The sequence below is a fragment of the Centruroides sculpturatus genome, unplaced genomic scaffold (genome assembly GCF_000671375.1).
Source record: "Centruroides sculpturatus isolate CEXI.00-Female unplaced genomic scaffold, Cexi_2.0 scaffold230, whole genome shotgun sequence".
Taxonomy (NCBI): Eukaryota; Metazoa; Arthropoda; class Arachnida; order Scorpiones; family Buthidae; genus Centruroides; species Centruroides sculpturatus.
The window spans coordinates 189892-210318 of record NW_019384716.1 but is presented as its reverse complement, the minus strand read 5'-3'; the positions used below and the strand labels follow the sequence as shown (position 1 = coordinate 210318).

The 20427-nt window shown below is 28.0% G+C and overlaps 1 protein-coding gene across 4 annotated transcripts in view; it reads left to right on the top strand.

Annotated features, from left to right (window-relative positions):
• Positions 1-20427, top strand: part of LOC111627931 (sodium/bile acid cotransporter 7-B-like) — a 74728-nt gene that overhangs the window by 43582 nt on the left and 10719 nt on the right. For 2 of the 4 annotated variants that reach the window (XM_023371622.1, XM_023371619.1), the window contains exons 2-6: positions 5529-5643; positions 14701-14783; positions 17237-17449; positions 17572-17610; positions 17685-17720. In XM_023371622.1, coding sequence (XP_023227390.1) covers positions 5541-5643; positions 14701-14783; positions 17237-17449; positions 17572-17610; positions 17685-17720 — 474 coding nt within the window. In that variant the 5' untranslated portion in view covers positions 5529-5540. Of the gene's footprint in view, positions 1-3467; positions 3602-5371; positions 5440-5528; positions 5644-14700; positions 14784-17236; positions 17450-17571; positions 17611-17684; positions 17721-20427 lie in introns of those variants that run through there. The other 2 variants (XM_023371620.1, XM_023371621.1) reach the window with 2 other exon arrangements.

Sequence of the window (20427 nt, the reverse complement as noted above, 5' to 3'; positions counted from 1 at the left end):
ATCACTAACCTTATATAATTTATGTTACTATTACACTATATAATATATAATGCCCTCTTTTTAATACATCCCCAATTCTTTTTCAATATAGATAATTTGTCTACATTCTCTATGTGAAATAAAGTGGACATTCGTCAAATAATCACAAAATCCCGTTATCGTTAGCAGTCACGTGATTTGTCATATATTAGCTAAATATTTACATCCGTAAATGTTTACTTTTTTTAAACGATTCTTATTATAATTCAAATTCTATGAATTAAAATAATATTTTAAAATATTAATATCGATGCAAAGAATAATTTTGTATTTATAGACTGCCATCTGTCGACAAATAAAAACATTTTTGTAAAATTTAATTTATTTTAAATTTAACTAATACAAATTAGTTTAAAAATTTTAAAAAATCAACTATCTAAATAATATAATAAATCACCAAGTTGAATTAAATGCTGTATATGTATATACAGGATTTTTCATTTTTACCTCTATTTAGTTTACTTTAAAACATTTGATTAAAATTTTAAAGTTAAAAATAATTATTTTAAAAATATAAATTTTTACAGTATTTCATATCAAAATTTTAATAATAAATTAAAAATGTCATTAATAAATAGTGTATTATAGTTCATTAAATATAAAAACGTTGTTATTGCCATCTGGTGACCAAACTTTTAAACATTTTAATATTTAATTTCTGCGGTCAGTACTGTATACTATTAGTTTTCAGAAATAAATTATTTAAAAATTACCTAAAATTGTTTTAAATATATTTTTTTGTGAAATTAAATTATAGAATCCATTAAAAACTTTGAAAATCAAAAATATATATGAATATATGAATATGAAATATATATTCACTAAATTAGAAGGAACAACAAGCAGTCAGCTGGAATTCACCAGAGTTTAACAGGCTGCATTAAGCCAAATTGGTATCTATATTGAAAGAAAATAAAATGTTACAAAATATTTAAAATTATTGTTTTTATAGTAGTTGAGTTTTCAAAAATATGAAATGTTTCATAGCGTAGATTCCCCAATGAAAAAACTAATAAATGTAAAATAGTATTATTTCATTAAAGTTCTCTGTTACTTAAAAAGTTTCTATGACTATGTATAATAACTATGTATAATAATAGTCTATAACTCTTACTTGTTAAATATTTCCGGCGATTCTTCTTTTTAGACAAATAATTAGAATTTTACTAAATTTCTATTTTAATATTTTGCAGTTTTAATTTCTCTGTCCTTTATCTTTCTTGCTCCTCATCATTTCTTCCAACAATGTTTTAGAATATGATGTAAATAATTAATCTTTTGTTGTTTTTTTTTTATCAGCATTGATTTTTTAGTATTTCCTCCTTAGTTAGATTATTATATATTAAACTAACGAGCCAGGCTGCAATTTTTAATCATATTTTTAATTTATTTAACTTAAAATATATGCTCTCCACCTCAAATTAGTAGTGGCTTGCCCCTGTACATCATACTTTTCCTTTAACAATAGAGTCGTGCCGGTCATCTATCTAATACCTTCCAGGGGAAGTTTTCAATTGAAATAATACGTTTTTCGATTTGAATCGGAAGTTTATATGTAGTTAATCGGGACCTACTGTCTCTAAGATTTCCATATCTTATTTCTGATTTTATTTATTTTATTCCGTTCTCGAGATTAAGGAAAGACACGGACGGGCGACAATGGGAATGTATAGGTCTACAACTTTTTTCACATTGCAGTCCAATAAATGTCTTCACATTTTGTTCTCTTTAAAACTTCCGGAATTCAATAGTCTTTACGGCGGAGTCGACCTTTTATTTGAGGATAATCATCCGCCTCGATATGCAAGATATGTTTAAAAATTCCAGTGCGACTGCATAACCATAAAAACAAATAAATAAATAAAGAAAATAGCTAATTTGTGAATATATTTTATATTTCATTATGATACTGTCCATTATTTATTTATTAATTAATATATTTTAAATTAATTATTATGATCGTCCGTCTCATGAAATTTTTAAATGTAATTTGCATATCGAGGCGGATGAGTAGCCTGAAATAAAAGATCGAATCTGCCGTAAGGACTGTTGAGTTCCTAAGATGTTAAAGAGAACAAAATGTGAAGACATTTATAGTTTCTTCCAATTCTGTGAATATATTTTATATTATTTTCATATTTTTTTCGTACATTTATTATAAAGTAAAAATTATTAACGTCGAAATATATTTTAAAACACCGTAAAAATATGATCGCATTTTAATAAAGAAATAAATAAATAGTAATAGTAGTAGAATGATGATGAAAAATTGGCGCATTTTTTAAAATATTTTTTGCAGAAAAGAAATGAAAATCTGTATTTTGAATATAAAAAAGCCCGTGCTGAAAATAGGTCATTCGTGGTGTCAGTCAGTTCAATTTATTTATATTAATAATCAACGTATTATAATTGTACTGTACTATCCTATGATGATGATACGTGTTTAAATTAAAATGTTTGTTAATTTCTCAGTTGTTAATTAATTTAGTTTTGCGCTGCAAATTATACAGTACAGTAGTCCTATTTAATTATTTGTATGATTTTTTATATAAATTTTCCAAATTACATGATGATAATAATTAAATTGTTCGTAAGTTGTTTTGTGTGTTAGTGTTCAATAATTTTTGGGAAAAATTTTTGGTTCCAAAAATATTCTGCATCTCTGGATAATAGAATGTCCTCAATTGTGTCAAATATTGTTTGTGATTTTTAAACGCCAGATTTAAATTATAGTTAATTTATTTGAAAAAAGCTTTACACGCTTCAAAATTTATAGGTTCTTTCTATTAAGAGAAAATCAAAAGATCTGCAAAAACTAATTAGAAATACAGTAGAGCATCGATTATCCGACCCCGATTAACCGTCACCTCGGTTAACCGACCGCGTTCTAGTCGGCAAATTCAAGTGTCCGCTAGTGATGTGGCGCTACAATATTTGGCTATGTCTTAGCTACTTTAATATTATTTTTACATGTTTTAGCTGGCAACACTGGATCGACCATGAAAGGGAGCCAGTATTTAAACGAGGCTTAATTTTCTAATTATGAGTGGTTGTTTGTTTTGTGAGCAATAAAATAATTTTAACGATACAATACCGACGATTATTATTTTTAAAAAATTTTTGTTAGGCTTAACATGGAGGAAAATTCAACGCGAAGTAGGTTAATAGCGATATACTAATATACTAATTACATGGGATATAATAATATACTACACTAATAATGGATTTTTTCATACTTTTCGGTTATTTGACTTTTCGGTTATCCGACTTTTCAATTATCCGACCAACCTCAGTCCCCATTTGAGTCGGATAATCGATGCTCTACTGTATATTTAATTTACGTTCGTTTTTCCACATATATTTAATATAATATAATAAAGCTACGTTGATTTTATTTATTCACTGACTGATATGAAATGTTTAAATAGAAGCAGGTTTTATAGAGAGAAACAGTGGGACGTTGCCAGAAATATATAAAGTCTGAAAAAAGGATTTATGCGCTATGAGAATCAAAATTCAATTCTGAATTCCTCATAGATACCAACCGAGTTCTTGTTATATGGTATTTAAACATTTATATCTATTTATACGCTTTTTATTAACTTGCTCTGTTTGTCTGTCCCTCCAGATAAAGTAACTCAATTTTTACCCACTTCCGAATTTCCGATCTAGTTGAAACTTTACATGCATATGTATTCCCGATAACAATACATTTTTTAAGAGTATGCAAACAATTTTAGCAATTAGCAAAAATATTCAGCAACGAGTTACTTAGCGCCACCCAATGTTGCAGGGAAAGTTATCTGTTACGATATTTTATTAAAAAGAACTTTTTATATTTTTAATTATTATAAAATGGCTAAAAACTTAACCTAACTCTGAGGGTTGGGATTTTTTTTTTTATGTAAATGTTAATAACGAGTTAAATCGTCATTAGTTAGACCTTACTCGAGATATGACACGACCTCCTTTATCACCCCGCCCCTCGACCTTTAATCAGCAAAATTTAATAGCATCAATTCCCTAGTACACAGACCTCTATGCAAAATTCCAGGAAATTGCGACAAAAAGCACAGGAGTTAAGCTTCAAAATGGGTGAACAAAATCGTGCTCGCCCACATACACATTAACCTTTAATATCTATACATTTAGAAAAAATCGGGATTTTTTTTTTTTTTAGTTTTCGATGTTCGTCACGAGATCAAATCCGAATGAACAATCTCAATTTTTTCATGGACGGTCTATTACGGATATGTCGGGCTCAGTCCCTCACCACCCGGGCGAACCCATAATGGGCTTGCTATAAGAGACCCTCTTAGCGCCCACAGGGTGGAAAGAGTTAATTTTAAAAAAATCCTCTAAGAGATCAAGATGATACATTAATGAAATATCAATCTATCAACGTAATAGACCCCATTGACAGCTAGATGCAGACAGTTTTAACTTTAGGCATACTCATATTAGGCATGTGCCTATGGCCCGGAAAATGGAGTCCTCGGGAAGATGTAAAAATTATATATTTTAATGTTACTAATGCTGTTTTACCAAAATATATAATATACTATATGCTTCAGTCAAGTATCTACCGTACCAGGGTCAGGCTGCCAGTTGTAGTGGGGTGGAAGAAGTGCCGGAAGGTGTCCGAAATACCCGAGAGCCTGGTCATGAGTTAATACAGTCCTGACTGGATGGTCAAAAATTTTAATCCTATTTTTATGAGGATCGGTAATCTGAATTTGAGTGTGGGACGAACATCTTAGAAATTTTAATGAGTGGTTTAATCCGGGTATGTCGGATTCCGTTTGTCAATATCCGGCTACTCATTGTAAGCTTTGCTGAACTTGCAAATGAAAAGAAAAAAAGATTTCTTAGGGCCAACAGAGCGGAAAGAGTTTTAAAAAACCTCTTCTTATCTGTTGGGAATTGGAATCACTATTTCACTCTTTTGTTCATATCGTCTGCATTAATTTTATTATTCTGTATTGATGTATTTTTCCAAATAACTTTATAATATTCTTTATGTTTATTTAAAAAATAAAATAATTTGTCATAAATTTTAAGAAAACTTTAAATTTTCATGCATATATATACAATTTCAATACAGTATTTTAGAGAAAACGAGTCATTTTTATTTTGTGGTCTGACGGCAACAAAAAGTTCAGGAAGAGTCAGGCCAGTAAGACAGATTTAATAGAATATAATAGAAAAGAATTCATTGAATCAACATTTTGCCTAATGCAAAAAACTCACAAGAGTTTTCTCTCGTCTTCCCGAATAAATAATAATTTATCTTACAAAAACGATAGATGGCGCTTTTAGTATCGAAATTAATCAAAAGGCAGACGACAGTAGCAGTAGTAATGGAGTACAGTTGATAACTATATATTATATAAATGCTCTCTGTATTCGATCATTCCATACATTTTTACTATAGAAGTTATAAAAATGTAGAATATCAGATTTTAATGTAATGATTATTATTTAAACAGCAACTGTTAAAGATGTTAAAGTTAGCAAATGTGTTAAGAAGGAACTGGTTCATTTTTTGTATTTGCCTTGCCGTTACTTTTGCTTGGATCAATCCTCAAATTGGATCCAAAGGAGGTGAGTAGCGAATCAAATAATTCTGATGTAATTTTCTATTAAATTCTGATGATACATTCAATATTGAGTATAAACTATTAATAAATTATAATCAATACATCGATTATGCCTAACTTTCCCATACAGTTACGTAAACCAAAATACACTAGAGTGTGTCGTCTTAGGAACATTTGGAGAATACACATATGTTATTAAGAATGTTAATTCAAAGTGGATATGGACATCTGAAATAAAAATAAAACTTTTACAAATTAAATTACAAAAGCAAAATAATGTTGCCATTATTCTGCTTTGAACTGATTCTGTATAAAGCAGGGGTTTCCAACCTTTTTGTTTCTCTGGGCAACACTGAAAGAATTCAAGGAGTTTTGGACCACAACTATATATACTTATGGCCCAATATACAAGTATATTTAAGGATTAACATGTCTAGATTATAATAATAAATATTAGAACTTTATCACAAAAAAAAGATATTTTAAAAAATTACTTCTACAGACACTTTCAATTTTTACTTAGAAATAGATAAATTCATTTATTATAAAAGAGACAAACGAAAATTTATTTGAAAAACACAAATATTTGTTTAATTTGGGTCTTTAATTAATAAAAAGCGATGAAACACCATTTTAAAGTGCATTTTTATTCAACTAATATATTTACAAATAATATGTAGCCAAAAAAAGTAGCCAAAGCGCCAAATTATATTTTTTACGTCAAACAAAAAAAGTAGCCACATTTGGCACAATGTAGCCAAATCTTACAACGCTGGAAGGAATACTAAATAAAGTTGGAGTTGGGACTCAAAGGATTATAGACCCAAATGCGGGGNTACATATATAATTTAATGTAAATATAAATATTTATAAATTATATGTCATTATATGTTAAGATAATTTTTCAGAGATTGATTATTCAATAATTACCAACAATGTTACTTTATTTTTTAGGATTGGAAAAGAACAATTATGCAATATAACATTCATATATTTATTCAAAGTTTTACTCTGGTTTTGGTACCACTTCTTATTCAAATTCTTGTTATAATTTTAAAAGAAGTTGGGCTTAATAAAGGAATTGCTAGTGGGTTTTCAGTTGTTGGTTGTATGCCACCTCCGGTATCATCAGCAGTTATTCTCACAAAAGCTGCAGGAGGAAATGAGGTTATTAATTTATTTAACAGTGAATAAGAAGTATATATTTTTTAAAAATATATATATATTTTAAAGTTGTTCTTAAGGTGTACATACAAATTTAGAAATATAATAATTATATTTTTTTCCAGGCTGTAGCAGTTTTCAACTCTGTTCTTGGTAGCTTCTTGGTAAGCAATAATTAATTTGTATTTTATTTAAGTTAATATATTTACTAATCTAATATTATTTCTATATTTTATAGGGTATAATAGTAACTCCACTTTTGATATTGCTAACAGTAAGTTTATTTAATTTCATAATTTTATATCTGTTATCTTTTGTATTAATTAATTAAACATAAGCCAGCATAATCATCTATAACATCCTGTAAAAATTATATCTATTTCACGACTATTACAGAAAAAAATTACTATATCATTTATCATTTATGAGATATTTTCATTTAATTTTTCTACAGTCAAACCTGTCTATAATGGAACCTGTATATAGTGAAAACCTGTCAATAACAGAAAATTTCTTCGGTCCCTTGAATTTTTTGCAAAAATTAATATAAATTAGCTTGTATATAATAGAACCTGTCTAATGTGAAAACGGAAAAAAAAAATTGGGTCATATATAAAAATAGGATAACTTTTAGATATTATTAGATTAATGAATAAAAATTTAGCTATGAAGTCTATAATTTTCTTTGTTTTTCAATGAAATTTTGATAGTTTTCTGGCAATTTTTGTTGAAAATTTTGAGATTTTGATTAGCATTTTTGCTGCAAAGATTACTAAATAATGATTTCTTTTAATAGATACACTAAATAAAAAATTAATATTTTGTAGAATCAGAAAAGCCACTTCATAAACTTCATTTCCCTTCAGTTTCCAAGTTAGAAATTGTTTGATTTATTTTCATATCTTAAACTAATTAATTATTATTAATAAAAAATTAATAATAAAATTTTTATAGATTTAGCAATAATTATCAACATAAAGGTATAGAGATTCAAGAAAAATTATATAATAATCCATTTGATTTTTTTGTGTAATTGCATAAGACTTTTAAGCACAGTTTTTTCATCTGTTTTTGCTTTTAAGTTCTTCACTTTATTTTGTGAAAATTTAAATCAAAACAATGAAAAAACTAATTGGTTAAAACTAAATTTAACCAATTAGTTTTTTCATTGATTTTGTTTTGTTTTTTTCTCAGTGATCTTAATAGTCATTGCATTTATTGCAGCAGTTCTTCAGTAGTCTCTGACTGTGCCAATTTTAATCATAGTGTTGAAACTATTGAAGAATTTTTGTCCAATTCTCAAACACAAGACACAGTAATTGCCAATTGTTTAATTGCTGATTAGTGAGTGCCATGTGTTTGAGAAAATGGCAATTAAACACATTCTATGGGTACTAGGTTTTCAGATTTTTTTTCTTCTGTGCATTACAGACATATTTTGGTGTTTTCAACATGCCCTTGAAGTTTAAAACATTTCCATTGCAGGAAAAACAGTTTTAAGTATGAATTGTACTATTTTTTCTTCAACGTTTCTCTTTTTTCTCCATTAATAAAAACATGAGCTTCTGTAAAACAAAAGCTCATGTTTTTATTAATGGAGAAAAAACAGAATCTGCCAAAATGGAAAATTGTAACCAATATTACCACATTTTATCTTAGACAGTTTCACTATTAATATATTCTGTCCTGATTACATTTTTCCTAATTGGTATTTTGATTTATTTTTTTCCTATTGTGCAAAGTCTGTAGCATTAGAAAATTTTATCAGGCTATCGTTATGTTAAAGATTGTATTTTGAAATTTTAAGCCATATCTACATGTCATATTTTGCTTGAATTATAATACTGGATTGTTTGGAAAGTAATTTCGTTTTTTACCGCCAGAGGAATTGGTTGTATTTTTACTCGTAAATTTCATTTTAAACTCTATCGTCATTATATATTTTGACATCTGATATTTCAAGGCTTATCTGTAAAAAATTTTGTTTGATTCTGTGCAATTGCTTTTTTGGTGTCCCATCAAATATGGAAAATCGAAAGCAGCATTTTCAGCATAGTTTGCTTTTAGTATTACCAAAAACATAAAAATGCTGTTCAAGCAAGAAAAAATTGTGTGACATATATGGAAAAGATGTGTTGACAGAATGATAGAGCCAAAACTGGTTCACAAAATTTTGTTTTGGCAATTTTGATATTGAAGATGCACCACATTCTGGAAGGCAGTTGAAGCTAATAAAGACAAAATAAAGGTATTGATTAAAGCAAGGGTGGGCAACCTTTTTTATAACATGGGACAGAATAAATTTTATGTTTTTTCCGCGGGCCATAGTAGTTAATTGACACTTTATGACCTCTAAATTTTTAGTCTGCAAATATGAAATAAATAAAAAAAAATTAATAATAAAATTTTTATAGATTTAGCAATAATTATCAACATAAAGGTATAGAGATTCAAGAAAAATTATATAATAATCCATTTGATTTTTTTGTGTAATTGCATAAGACTTTTAAGCACAGTTTTTTCATCTGTTTTTGCTTTTAAGTTCTTCACTTTATTTTGTGAAAATTTAAATCAAAACAATGAAAAAACTAATTGGTTAAAACTAAATTTAACCAATTAGTTTTTTCATTGATTTTGTTTTGTTTTTTTCTCAGTGATCTTAATAGTCATTGCATTTATTGCAGCAGTTCTTCAGTAGTCTCTGACTGTGCCAATTTTAATCATAGTGTTGAAACTATTGAAGAATTTTTGTCCAATTCTCAAACACAAGACACAGTAATTGCCAATTGTTTAATTGCTGATTAGTGAGTGCCATGTGTTTGAGAAAATGGCAATTAAACACATTCTATGGGTACTAGGTTTTCAGATTTTTTTTCTTCTGTGCATTACAGACATATTTTGGTGTTTTCAACATGCCCTTGAAGTTTAAAACATTTCCATTGCAGGAAAAACAGTTTTAAGTATGAATTGTACTATTTTTTCTTCAACGTTTCTCTTTTTTCTCCATTAATAAAAACATGAGCTTCTGTAAAACAAAAGCTCATGTTTTTATTAATGGAGAAAAAACAGAATCTGCCAAAATGGAAAATTGTAACCAATATTACCACATTTTATCTTAGACAGTTTCACTATTAATATATTCTGTCCTGATTACATTTTTCCTAATTGGTATTTTGATTTATTTTTTTCCTATTGTGCAAAGTCTGTAGCATTAGAAAATTTTATCAGGCTATCGTTATGTTAAAGATTGTATTTTGAAATTTTAAGCCATATCTACATGTCATATTTTGCTTGAATTATAATACTGGATTGTTCGGAAAGTAATTTCGTTTTTTACCGCCAGAGGAATTGGTTGTATTTTTACTCGTAAATTTCATTTTAAACTCTATCGTCATTATATATTTTGACATCTGATATTTCAAGGCTTATCTGTAAAAAATTTTGTTTGATTCTGTGCAATTGCTTTTTTGGTGTCCCATCAAATATGGAAAATCGAAAGCAGCATTTTCAGCATAGTTTGCTTTTAGTATTACCAAAAACATAAAAATGCTGTTCAAGCAAGAAAAAATTGTGTGACATATATGGAAAAGATGTGTTGACAGAATGATAGAGCCAAAACTGGTTCACAAAATTTTGTTTTGGCAATTTTGATATTGAAGATGCACCACATTCTGGAAGGCAGTTGAAGCTAATAAAGACAAAATAAAGGTATTGATTAAAGCAAGGGTGGGCAACCTTTTTTATAACATGGGACAGAATAAATTTTATGTTTTTTCCGCGGGCCATAGTAGTTAATTGACACTTTATGACCTCTAAATTTTTAGTCTGCAAATATGAAATAAATAAAAAAAAATTAATTACTACAGTCGACCCCCCTATAACGCTGTTGATTATTCCGTTTTATATGAATTCCATGTTGTATGAGTCACTTAGATTTTACAAATGCGTGTGCCGGGCTGTGAACGGCTCACCTATTTGTAAAATCTAAGTGACTTTAAACACAATAAAAACAGCACTATGTAGTTGGATACGACAGACATTACATTTTCTAATTGCATAGCTTTTGCACATAGATTTTCTTGATGGATGATGCGATGAGAGATAAATAATTTAGAAAAATTCTGTTCTCCCATTTTTTGTTTGAATAAGGAAAGACTCCCTTATTTTTTCCTGTCATTGCTGCCACAACACTTCAGAAAATAATATTCAATTTAAACTAGACGAATTACATCGAAAAATATTTATTTATAATTTCTTCTAAACATCTCGCGGGCCGGATAGAAACTTTTCGCGGGCTGTAGCTGGCCCGCGGGCCGGGTGTTGCCCACCGTTGGATTAAAGCAAAGCATTGATTAACAACACGAGAAATCACTAAGAGATTAAATTTATCGAATTGAACCATTCATGATCACTTGAAACGACTTAGTTTCATTTCAAAGCTCAATATACGGGTTCCACATGTTCTTAAAGAAAGAGGTGCTTTCTGGTTGGATTTTAAAGGATTTTTTTGAACTTCTACCAGGCAATTCCACAATTGATTCAAAAGTGTACTGCGATCAAGTAAAGAAATTGAATGATATCGTCAAACAGAAAAGGCCAGAATTGATCAACAGAAAAGATGTAGTGTATCCATGCTAATGCCAGATCTCACAAGTTTAGTAACTTGTCAGAAACTTACAACTTGGATGGGATGTGCTACCACACCCACCATATTTGCCAGATCTGGCATTCTCAGATTATTTGCTCTGATCTTTACAAAATATTTTAAACCATAAAACATTTACTTGAAATGATGATGTCAAAAATCACTTAGATCAGTTTTTTGTAAGCAAAGATCAAAACTTTTATGAATGTGGAATCATGCTACTACCAGAAAGATGCAACAGTTTGATCAAAATGGTCAGTATATAATTCAATAAAATATTTATATTATAAGAAAATTGGTTTTCATTTTTTTTCCCCACGAGAAAACAAAATGAAATNACTTAGAAATAGATAAATTCATTTATTATAAAAGAGACAAACGAAAATTTATTTGAAAAACACAAATATTTGTTTAATTTGGGTCTTTAATTAATAAAAAGCGATGAAACACCATTTTAAAGTGCATTTTTATTCAACTAATATATTTACAAATAATATGTAGCCAAAAAAAGTAGCCAAAGCGCCAAATTATATTTTTTACGTCAAACAAAAAAAGTAGCCACATTTGGCACAATGTAGCCAAATCTTACAACGCTGGAAGGAATACTAAATAAAGTTGGAGTTGGGACTCAAAGGATTATAGACCCAAATGCGGGGAAAGGAGAGAAAGGACAAAAGGTAAAGAAGTGAGAAAGGTTGGAAAATTAAGGGTCAATATTTGCATAACAGAAGATCTATTTAACCTTCTCACTACTTTTTATCTTTTGTCCTTTCTCTCTTTTCCCTCCTCTCCCCAAATTTGGGTCTATAATCCTTTGAGTCACAACTCCAGCTTTATTTAGTAATCCTTCCTCATTCACACATCTCCAAGTATTTGAAAATATTTCCTTTCCACTCAAAAATAAAATATAAATAAAGGTTTATGGCCTTGTGAAACTTATTTTTTGAGTTTATGCCATTGAAATAAATAAATAATAAAAGAATTTAAACATTTGTCGGTTTTGTTTACATGTTTATTGGGCCGCATTGGAACTTGCCTTGGGCCACATGCGGTCCGCGGGCCGCGGGTTGGACACCCCTGGTATAAAGTGTAAAATTCAATAAAATTCACTTGCAGTGTATAGAGCATTGTTACAGAAAACCTGTCTTGTGTAACTTAAAGATGTAATGACATTTCTGAAAACAATCTTTGTTAGTCTTTATCACAATTTTGTTATTATTTTTTAGCACAGTATACCGTGATTTTTGTTGATAATTCATCTGAAAACGATCAGTGAAATCTGAAACTGACAAAAATCAAGACAAATTTTTCCATATAAATCAATGTAAATCCAATTAATTCTAAACACTCCAAAATACGTACCAAAAACACATTTTATAGAGAATAAATACAGTGTTTTAATACTAAAAACAATAAGAAATTAATATAAAATGAATATAAAAGACTAATGTAATGAATAAATGAACATTAAACATGGAATTTAACTTTCTGAAGACTCTTTTTGGCATAGTGAAGACTGCGAGGGGGAACACATGGGTCGCCCTTTGTTTTCACAAAATTAGTAGCGAGGTTACGTGCTGGCAAAATCCAAGGTAACTGACAAAAATCATACAATAAGTGATATACGAGACAAATTTTTCCTGGAAAGAATCAACGAAAACCACAGTCAACAAAAATTGAGGTATTACTGTATTATTAAATTTGTCTCATTTTTAATTAACAGAAATCTGAATTCAGTAAGTTGTTTGAATGCAAATTTAATACAGTACATATTCATGTTAGAATTTTCTCATGTTACAGTGATTTAGATTATAAAAAAAATTATTTATTTAGAGATGATAACTTATAACAAAAAGTTTGACTAATTTGTGAAGTAGTGAAGAATTTCATAATGGAACTAATGCTACTTCTATATTGTGATTATTATTATATAACTATTATTGATTATTGTTATGTAAAAATTATGCAATACCATTGAATAAATTCTGACAACTCGCTTTATTATATTAAGTCAAGTAAATAATTTTTTCCAACAAAATCTTCAACACACAAACTTTAATTAATATATACTTTTGACAAAACAACATCTCACTTAGAGAAACTTAACCGAGAAAAGTCAAAAGCAGTATGCAAAAGCTGGTAAATTGCACTGCAAATGAACTCACAAAATTCTTCCTGCATGCATTGATGCAGGAAAATCAGAGATCCTTAGTGCTTCCTATCCCTATAAATCTTAATTTTGCTAATAAAAAATAAAATTGTTCAGACTACTATTTATTAAATTAATAAAGAAGCATTCTACATATTTCATTTCTTTAATGAAATGGCAAAAGAGGTCTGCTCCTACCCCTGGCTTCCATCAAGCTCTCAACACATTTGGTCACATCAGTGTTGTGAATAGTGTAGCTGGATTGTTGGCTGTAAATGTCTCTCTTATTTTAAGAATGCCACAATGACAAAGGACTACACACCTTTCTTATGATAAGCTGGGCTTAGATGAAATTGGCCGAAAATGAAATATATTATAGTTTGAGATTCTGATAAAAAATCCCAATGGGAAGACATTTCATAAATGCACAATCTAGGCTCTCAAAGTGTGTTATGCACAAAATTCACCACTCAGGGAAAACTGATAAAATGAGAAGATAATGAACCATAGATTATGTACTATCATATTTACTTTAATACACACAAATATAAACACACTAACATGACTTCTCCTTGCCTCTCATCTTTTAAGCATTCTCTTCAAAGGGGTACTTGCTTAACATGACTAAACCTCCATCATGTCTACATCATTAATCCTGCTGAGAACAGATTCTAAATACAAATAATTCATGACACATGCCTAACTTGTTTTTCATAAATTTTCAGCATGAAATTTTGTTTAAAGTACTTTAATCTGCTTTTTCATGGTAACAGTCAAAAGCATGTACATTTTGAGTTTGTAGCAGAAAAAGAATCAAAAATTTTATTTTAATTAAAGGTTTTTAAGTTAGTTTTAAGGGAATACATTTATTTTAAAAACAAGGAGTTATTACATAATGGAAAAAAATACAGATCTATTCATTAACTAAGCTTTACCATATCATGTGTTTATACACATGATATGGTAAAGCTTTATTTAGTTTTAATTCCACTTGACTCTTGTTAAAAATATAATTAAGTATTTGTTAATCACAAAAACTTAAATTTACTAAGATTAAAAAATTATTTTTATTATTGCTCATATAATATATTATATTATTTTAGGATATTTAAAGCCAGAAATCACAGTAAAATATGTTTTAGTTGTGACAATATTTTTAATCAGTGGCCTTTCATTAAAGACTGAGGTAATATATTTTTAATAAACAGAACTTTAAAAGTTTTATTATATTTTTTTTTACATTGGTATTTCTATTATCTGTATAGAACATTAATTTTTAAAATAGTTTTTTTTTCTAAATAATAATCAATATATAAGTATTGTTTGCAATTTTATATTTAGAAGCCATAATTGCATCATGCATACAAAACATTTAGTCTTTTATATTATTATTTTAACTTTTCTCATAGATTCTTCATTTTTATTTAATGTTTTTAGCATATAGTATAGATATTGGTAAAGCTTTATAGAATACTATATGCTATAGCATATAAAATATTTGGATATCTTGTACAATATTCTATATTCTGATGTAAAATTTCTAAAATACATGTTAAAAATGTGAACTGTCTTCATGTATTACACATTAAAATAAAATCAAATTTGGTTATTCAATTAAGCTCTCAAAAAAACACACCTTTAAAAAATCCAGCAATGAATTTACTAAATAATAATGTTTTTGATCAGTTTAACTGGTCTTCTTCAGTTATGATAAAATAGAATGCAAATACAAAAATTTTAAAATAAACAATAACAAGAATTCTAAATCTCTTTGTATAAAAGGGCTGGCAGAATTACAATTTAATAAAAAGTAAAATACATCTGGATACGAGTTCAATTTTGCTTGCCATGTCCAATCACCAGGAACAACTATTTCCATTGCAGAGACAACCTTTCTTTAGAGGCTTTAGAACCTGGTGATTGGACATGGCAAGCAAAATTGGACTTGTATCCAGATGTATTTTACTTTTTATTAAAAAAAATTCTAAAATAAATAAATAACCAAAATTGTAGTTGAGATTAATAAATAAATAACTACAGAAATAAAATAAACATTATTATTTAGTAAATTTTATTGCTGGATTTTTTTTAAAATGTTTTTTTCAATTGTAATCTATTCAATCAAACTCTTTGTTAATGATGTTTATAATTTAACATCATTAAGTAATGAAGCTAAAAAAAAAGAACTTGGTTGAATAATCAATTTTATTTTACTTCAGTATGAAATGTCTTGCATATTAAAACAAAGCATACATTTTTTTCAGGTATGTTTCAAGCATAATAGCTACGTAAAATGTAAACAAAAACAATTAAAGAAAAAATTTTAAATTAAAATGTTAAATATTAAATTAAAATATTTATTTAATAATAATGTATAACTATTGGGTTTGGATAAAATATTTATTCATTGAAGTACATTGCAATCCATTCTAACAATATTGAAAATGTTTAACAACTTACTAAACTTACTGAACAGTTTGCTTCAATCTTTCTTGTTAGTAAGCAAATTTTTTATTTACAGAGATACTATTTCTATTGCAAATAATAAAAGGGAAATAGAGCAAAACATTTTTATGAAAATAATTAAAATAATTTTCAAAGTATTTTGGTACATTAAATTGAATGGATTTGTTAATTATAGAAGTACTTGACAGAATTGAACAGCCTAATAATTTTGATGGTTTCCTTTTGCAACAAGTTCTGAAACTTTTCTGTCCTTTTTTTACAGACAGAGTTGATCACATTCTTTATACTTTAGCTTGTTTACAATGGAGTACTTGTGCAAAAAATGAGCTCTAACCAATAAACTTGGCTTTATTAATTACTATTATTATTAGTAATTGTTGAAATGAGTAATGACTAGTGAATACAACAAATAAAAAATCCTGAACATAGCCAAAAATTCTTCTACACAATCCCCAACAATGTAAAAAAAGGATATATCCAGGAAATTTCAGAAACACAGCATTTCTAATATATTGTAAAGTATTTTAATACACAAAAAAGTACAGGTTGTCAGGCTTACAGATTTATTAAAAGAAAAATTTATAACTTGCATTGTATTTAATAAAACAACTTTTGAATACAACAGTAAGAACCAATCTACCATCTGGGAACTATATTCAGAAATTGTTCTATCTAATTGCAAAGTGGGGAGGAGTCACATCTTATTGAGAAATGGTGCCAGGAGGAAGTTGAGGGGTGGCATATGCTGCAGAATAAGTTGTCCAAATAACTTGATCCTGTCATTGTGGCCTATCACCTGATCCTATATTGCTATTCTGCACATGTGCTAGTAACAAATGCTGAAGTATGATATTTGTAAGAAATGGCCACAACTGACTTAGTCTTACAATGCAAGTTATAAATTTTCCTTTTATTAAACCTGTGAATCAGACACCCTGTATAAAACACATGAAAAACACTATTGACATTATATAAGATCAAATAATAATAATGTTGCTCAGTTACAATAAATTACATTAATTAATTAATTACTTAAATTATAATTACATTGTAAATATATATATAATATAATGTAAATATAAATATTTATAAATTATATGTCATTATATGTTAAGATAATTTTTCAGAGATTGATTATTCAATAATTACCAACAATGTTACTTTATTTTTTAGGATTGGAAAAGAACAATTATGCAATATAACATTCATATATTTATTCAAAGTTTTACTCTGGTTTTGGTACCACTTCTTATTCAAATTCTTGTTATAATTTTAAAAGAAGTTGGGCTTAATAAAGGAATTGCTAGTGGGTTTTCAGTTGTTGGTTGTATGCCACCTCCGGTATCATCAGCAGTTATTCTCACAAAAGCTGCAGGAGGAAATGAGGTTATTAATTTATTTAACAGTGAATAAGAAGTATATATTTTTTAAAAATATATATATATTTTAAAGTTGTTCTTAAGGTGTACATACAAATTTAGAAATATAATAATTATATTTTTTTCCAGGCTGTAGCAGTTTTCAACTCTGTTCTTGGTAGCTTCTTGGTAAGCAATAATTAATTTGTATTTTATTTAAGTTAATATATTTACTAATCTAATATTATTTCTATATTTTATAGGGTATAATAGTAACTCCACTTTTGATATTGCTAACAGTAAGTTTATTTAATTTCATAATTTTATATCTGTTATCTTTTGTATTAATTAATTAAACATAAGCCAGCATAATCATCTATAACATCCTGTAAAAATTATATCTATTTCACGACTATTACAGAAAAAAATTACTATATCATTTATCATTTATGAGATATTTTCATTTAATTTTTCTACAGTCAAACCTGTCTATAATGGAACCTGTATATAGTGAAAACCTGTCAATAACAGAAAATTTCTTCGGTCCCTTGAATTTTTTGCAAAAATTAATATAAATTAGCTTGTATATAATAGAACCTGTCTAATGTGAAAACGGAAAAAAAAAATTGGGTCATATATAAAAATAGGATAACTTTTAGATATTATTAGATTAATGAATAAAAATTTAGCTATGAAGTCTATAATTTTCTTTGTTTTTCAATGAAATTTTGATAGTTTTCTGGCAATTTTTGTTGAAAATTTTGAGATTTTGATTAGCATTTTTGCTGCAAAGATTACTAAATAATGATTTCTTTTAATAGATACACTAAATAAAAAATTAATATTTTGTAGAATCAGAAAAGCCACTTCATAAACTTCATTTCCCTTCAGTTTCCAAGTTAGAAATTGTTTGATTTATTTTCATATCTTAAACTAATTAATTATTATTAATAAAAAATTAATAATAAAATTTTTATAGATTTAGCAATAATTATCAACATAAAGGTATAGAGATTCAAGAAAAATTATATAATAATCCATTTGATTTTTTTGTGTAATTGCATAAGACTTTTAAGCACAGTTTTTTCATCTGTTTTTGCTTTTAAGTTCTTCACTTTATTTTGTGAAAATTTAAATCAAAACAATGAAAAAACTAATTGGTTAAAACTAAATTTAACCAATTAGTTTTTTCATTGATTTTGTTTTGTTTTTTTCTCAGTGATCTTAATAGTCATTGCATTTATTGCAGCAGTTCTTCAGTAGTCTCTGACTGTGCCAATTTTAATCATAGTGTTGAAACTATTGAAGAATTTTTGTCCAATTCTCAAACACAAGACACAGTAATTGCCAATTGTTTAATTGCTGATTAGTGAGTGCCATGTGTTTGAGAAAATGGCAATTAAACACATTCTATGGGTACTAGGTTTTCAGATTTTTTTTCTTCTGTGCATTACAGACATATTTTGGTGTTTTCAACATGCCCTTGAAGTTTAAAACATTTCCATTGCAGGAAAAACAGTTTTAAGTATGAATTGTACTATTTTTTCTTCAACGTTTCTGTTTTTTCTCCATTAATAAAAACATGAGCTTCTGTAAAACAAAAGCTCATGTTTTTATTAATGGAGAAAAAACAGAATCTGCCAAAATGGAAAATTGTAACCAATATTACCACATTTTATCTTAGACAGTTTCACTATTAATATATTCTGTCCTGATTACATTTTTCCTAATTGGTATTTTGATTTATTTTTTTCCTATTGTGCAAAGTCTGTAGCATTAGAAAATTTTATCAGGCTATCGTTATGTTAAAGATTGTATTTTGAAATTTTAAGCCATATCTACATGTCATATTTTGCTTGAATTATAATACTGGATTGTTCGGAAAGTAATTTCGTTTTTTACCGCCAGAGGAATTGGTTGTATTTTTACTCGTAAATTTCATTTTAAACTCTATCGTCATTATATATTTTGACATCTGATATTTCAAGGCTTATCTGTAAAAAATTTTGTTTGATTCTGTGCAATTGCTTTTTTGGTGTCCCATCAAATATGGAAAATCGAAAGCAGCATTTTCAGCATAGTTTGCTTTTAGTATTACCAAAAACATAAAAATGCTGTTCAAGCAAGAAAAAATTGTGTGACATATATGGAAAAGATGTGTTGACAGAATGATAGAGCCAAAACTGGTTCACAAAATTTTGTTTTGGCAATTTTGATATTGAAGATGCACCACATTCTGGAAGGCAGTTGAAGCTAATAAAGACAAAATAAAGGTATTGATTAAAGCAAGGGTGGGCAACCTTTTTTATAACATGGGACAGAATAAATTTTATGTTTTTTCCGCGGGCCATAGTAGTTAATTGACACTTTATGACCTCTAAATTTTTAGTCTGCAAATATGAAATAAATAAAAAAAAATTAATTACTACAGTCGACCCCCCTATAACGCTGTCGATTATTCCGTTTTATATAAATTCCATGTTGTATGAGTCACTTAGATTTTACAAATGCGTGTGCCGGGCTGTGAACGGCTCACCTATTTGTAAAATCTAAGTGACTTTAAACACAATAAAAACAGCACTATGTAGTTGGATACGACAGACATTACATTTTCTAATTGCATAGCTTTTGCACATATATTTTCTTGATGGATGATGCGATGAGATAAATAATTTAGAAAAATTCTGTTCTCCCATTTTTTGTTTGAATAAGGAAAGACTCCCTTATTTTTTCCTGTCATTGCTGCCACAACACTTCAGAAAATAATATTCAATTTAAACTAGACGAATTACATCGAAAAATATTTATTTATAATTTCTTCTAAACATCTCGCGGGCCGGATAGAAACTTTTCGCGGGCTGTAGCTGGCCCGCGGGCCGGGTGTTGCCCACCGTTGGATTAAAGCAAAGCATTGATTAACAACACGAGAAATCACTAAGAGATTAAATTTATCGAATTGAACCATTCATGATCACTTGAAACGACTTAGTTTCATTTCAAAGCTCA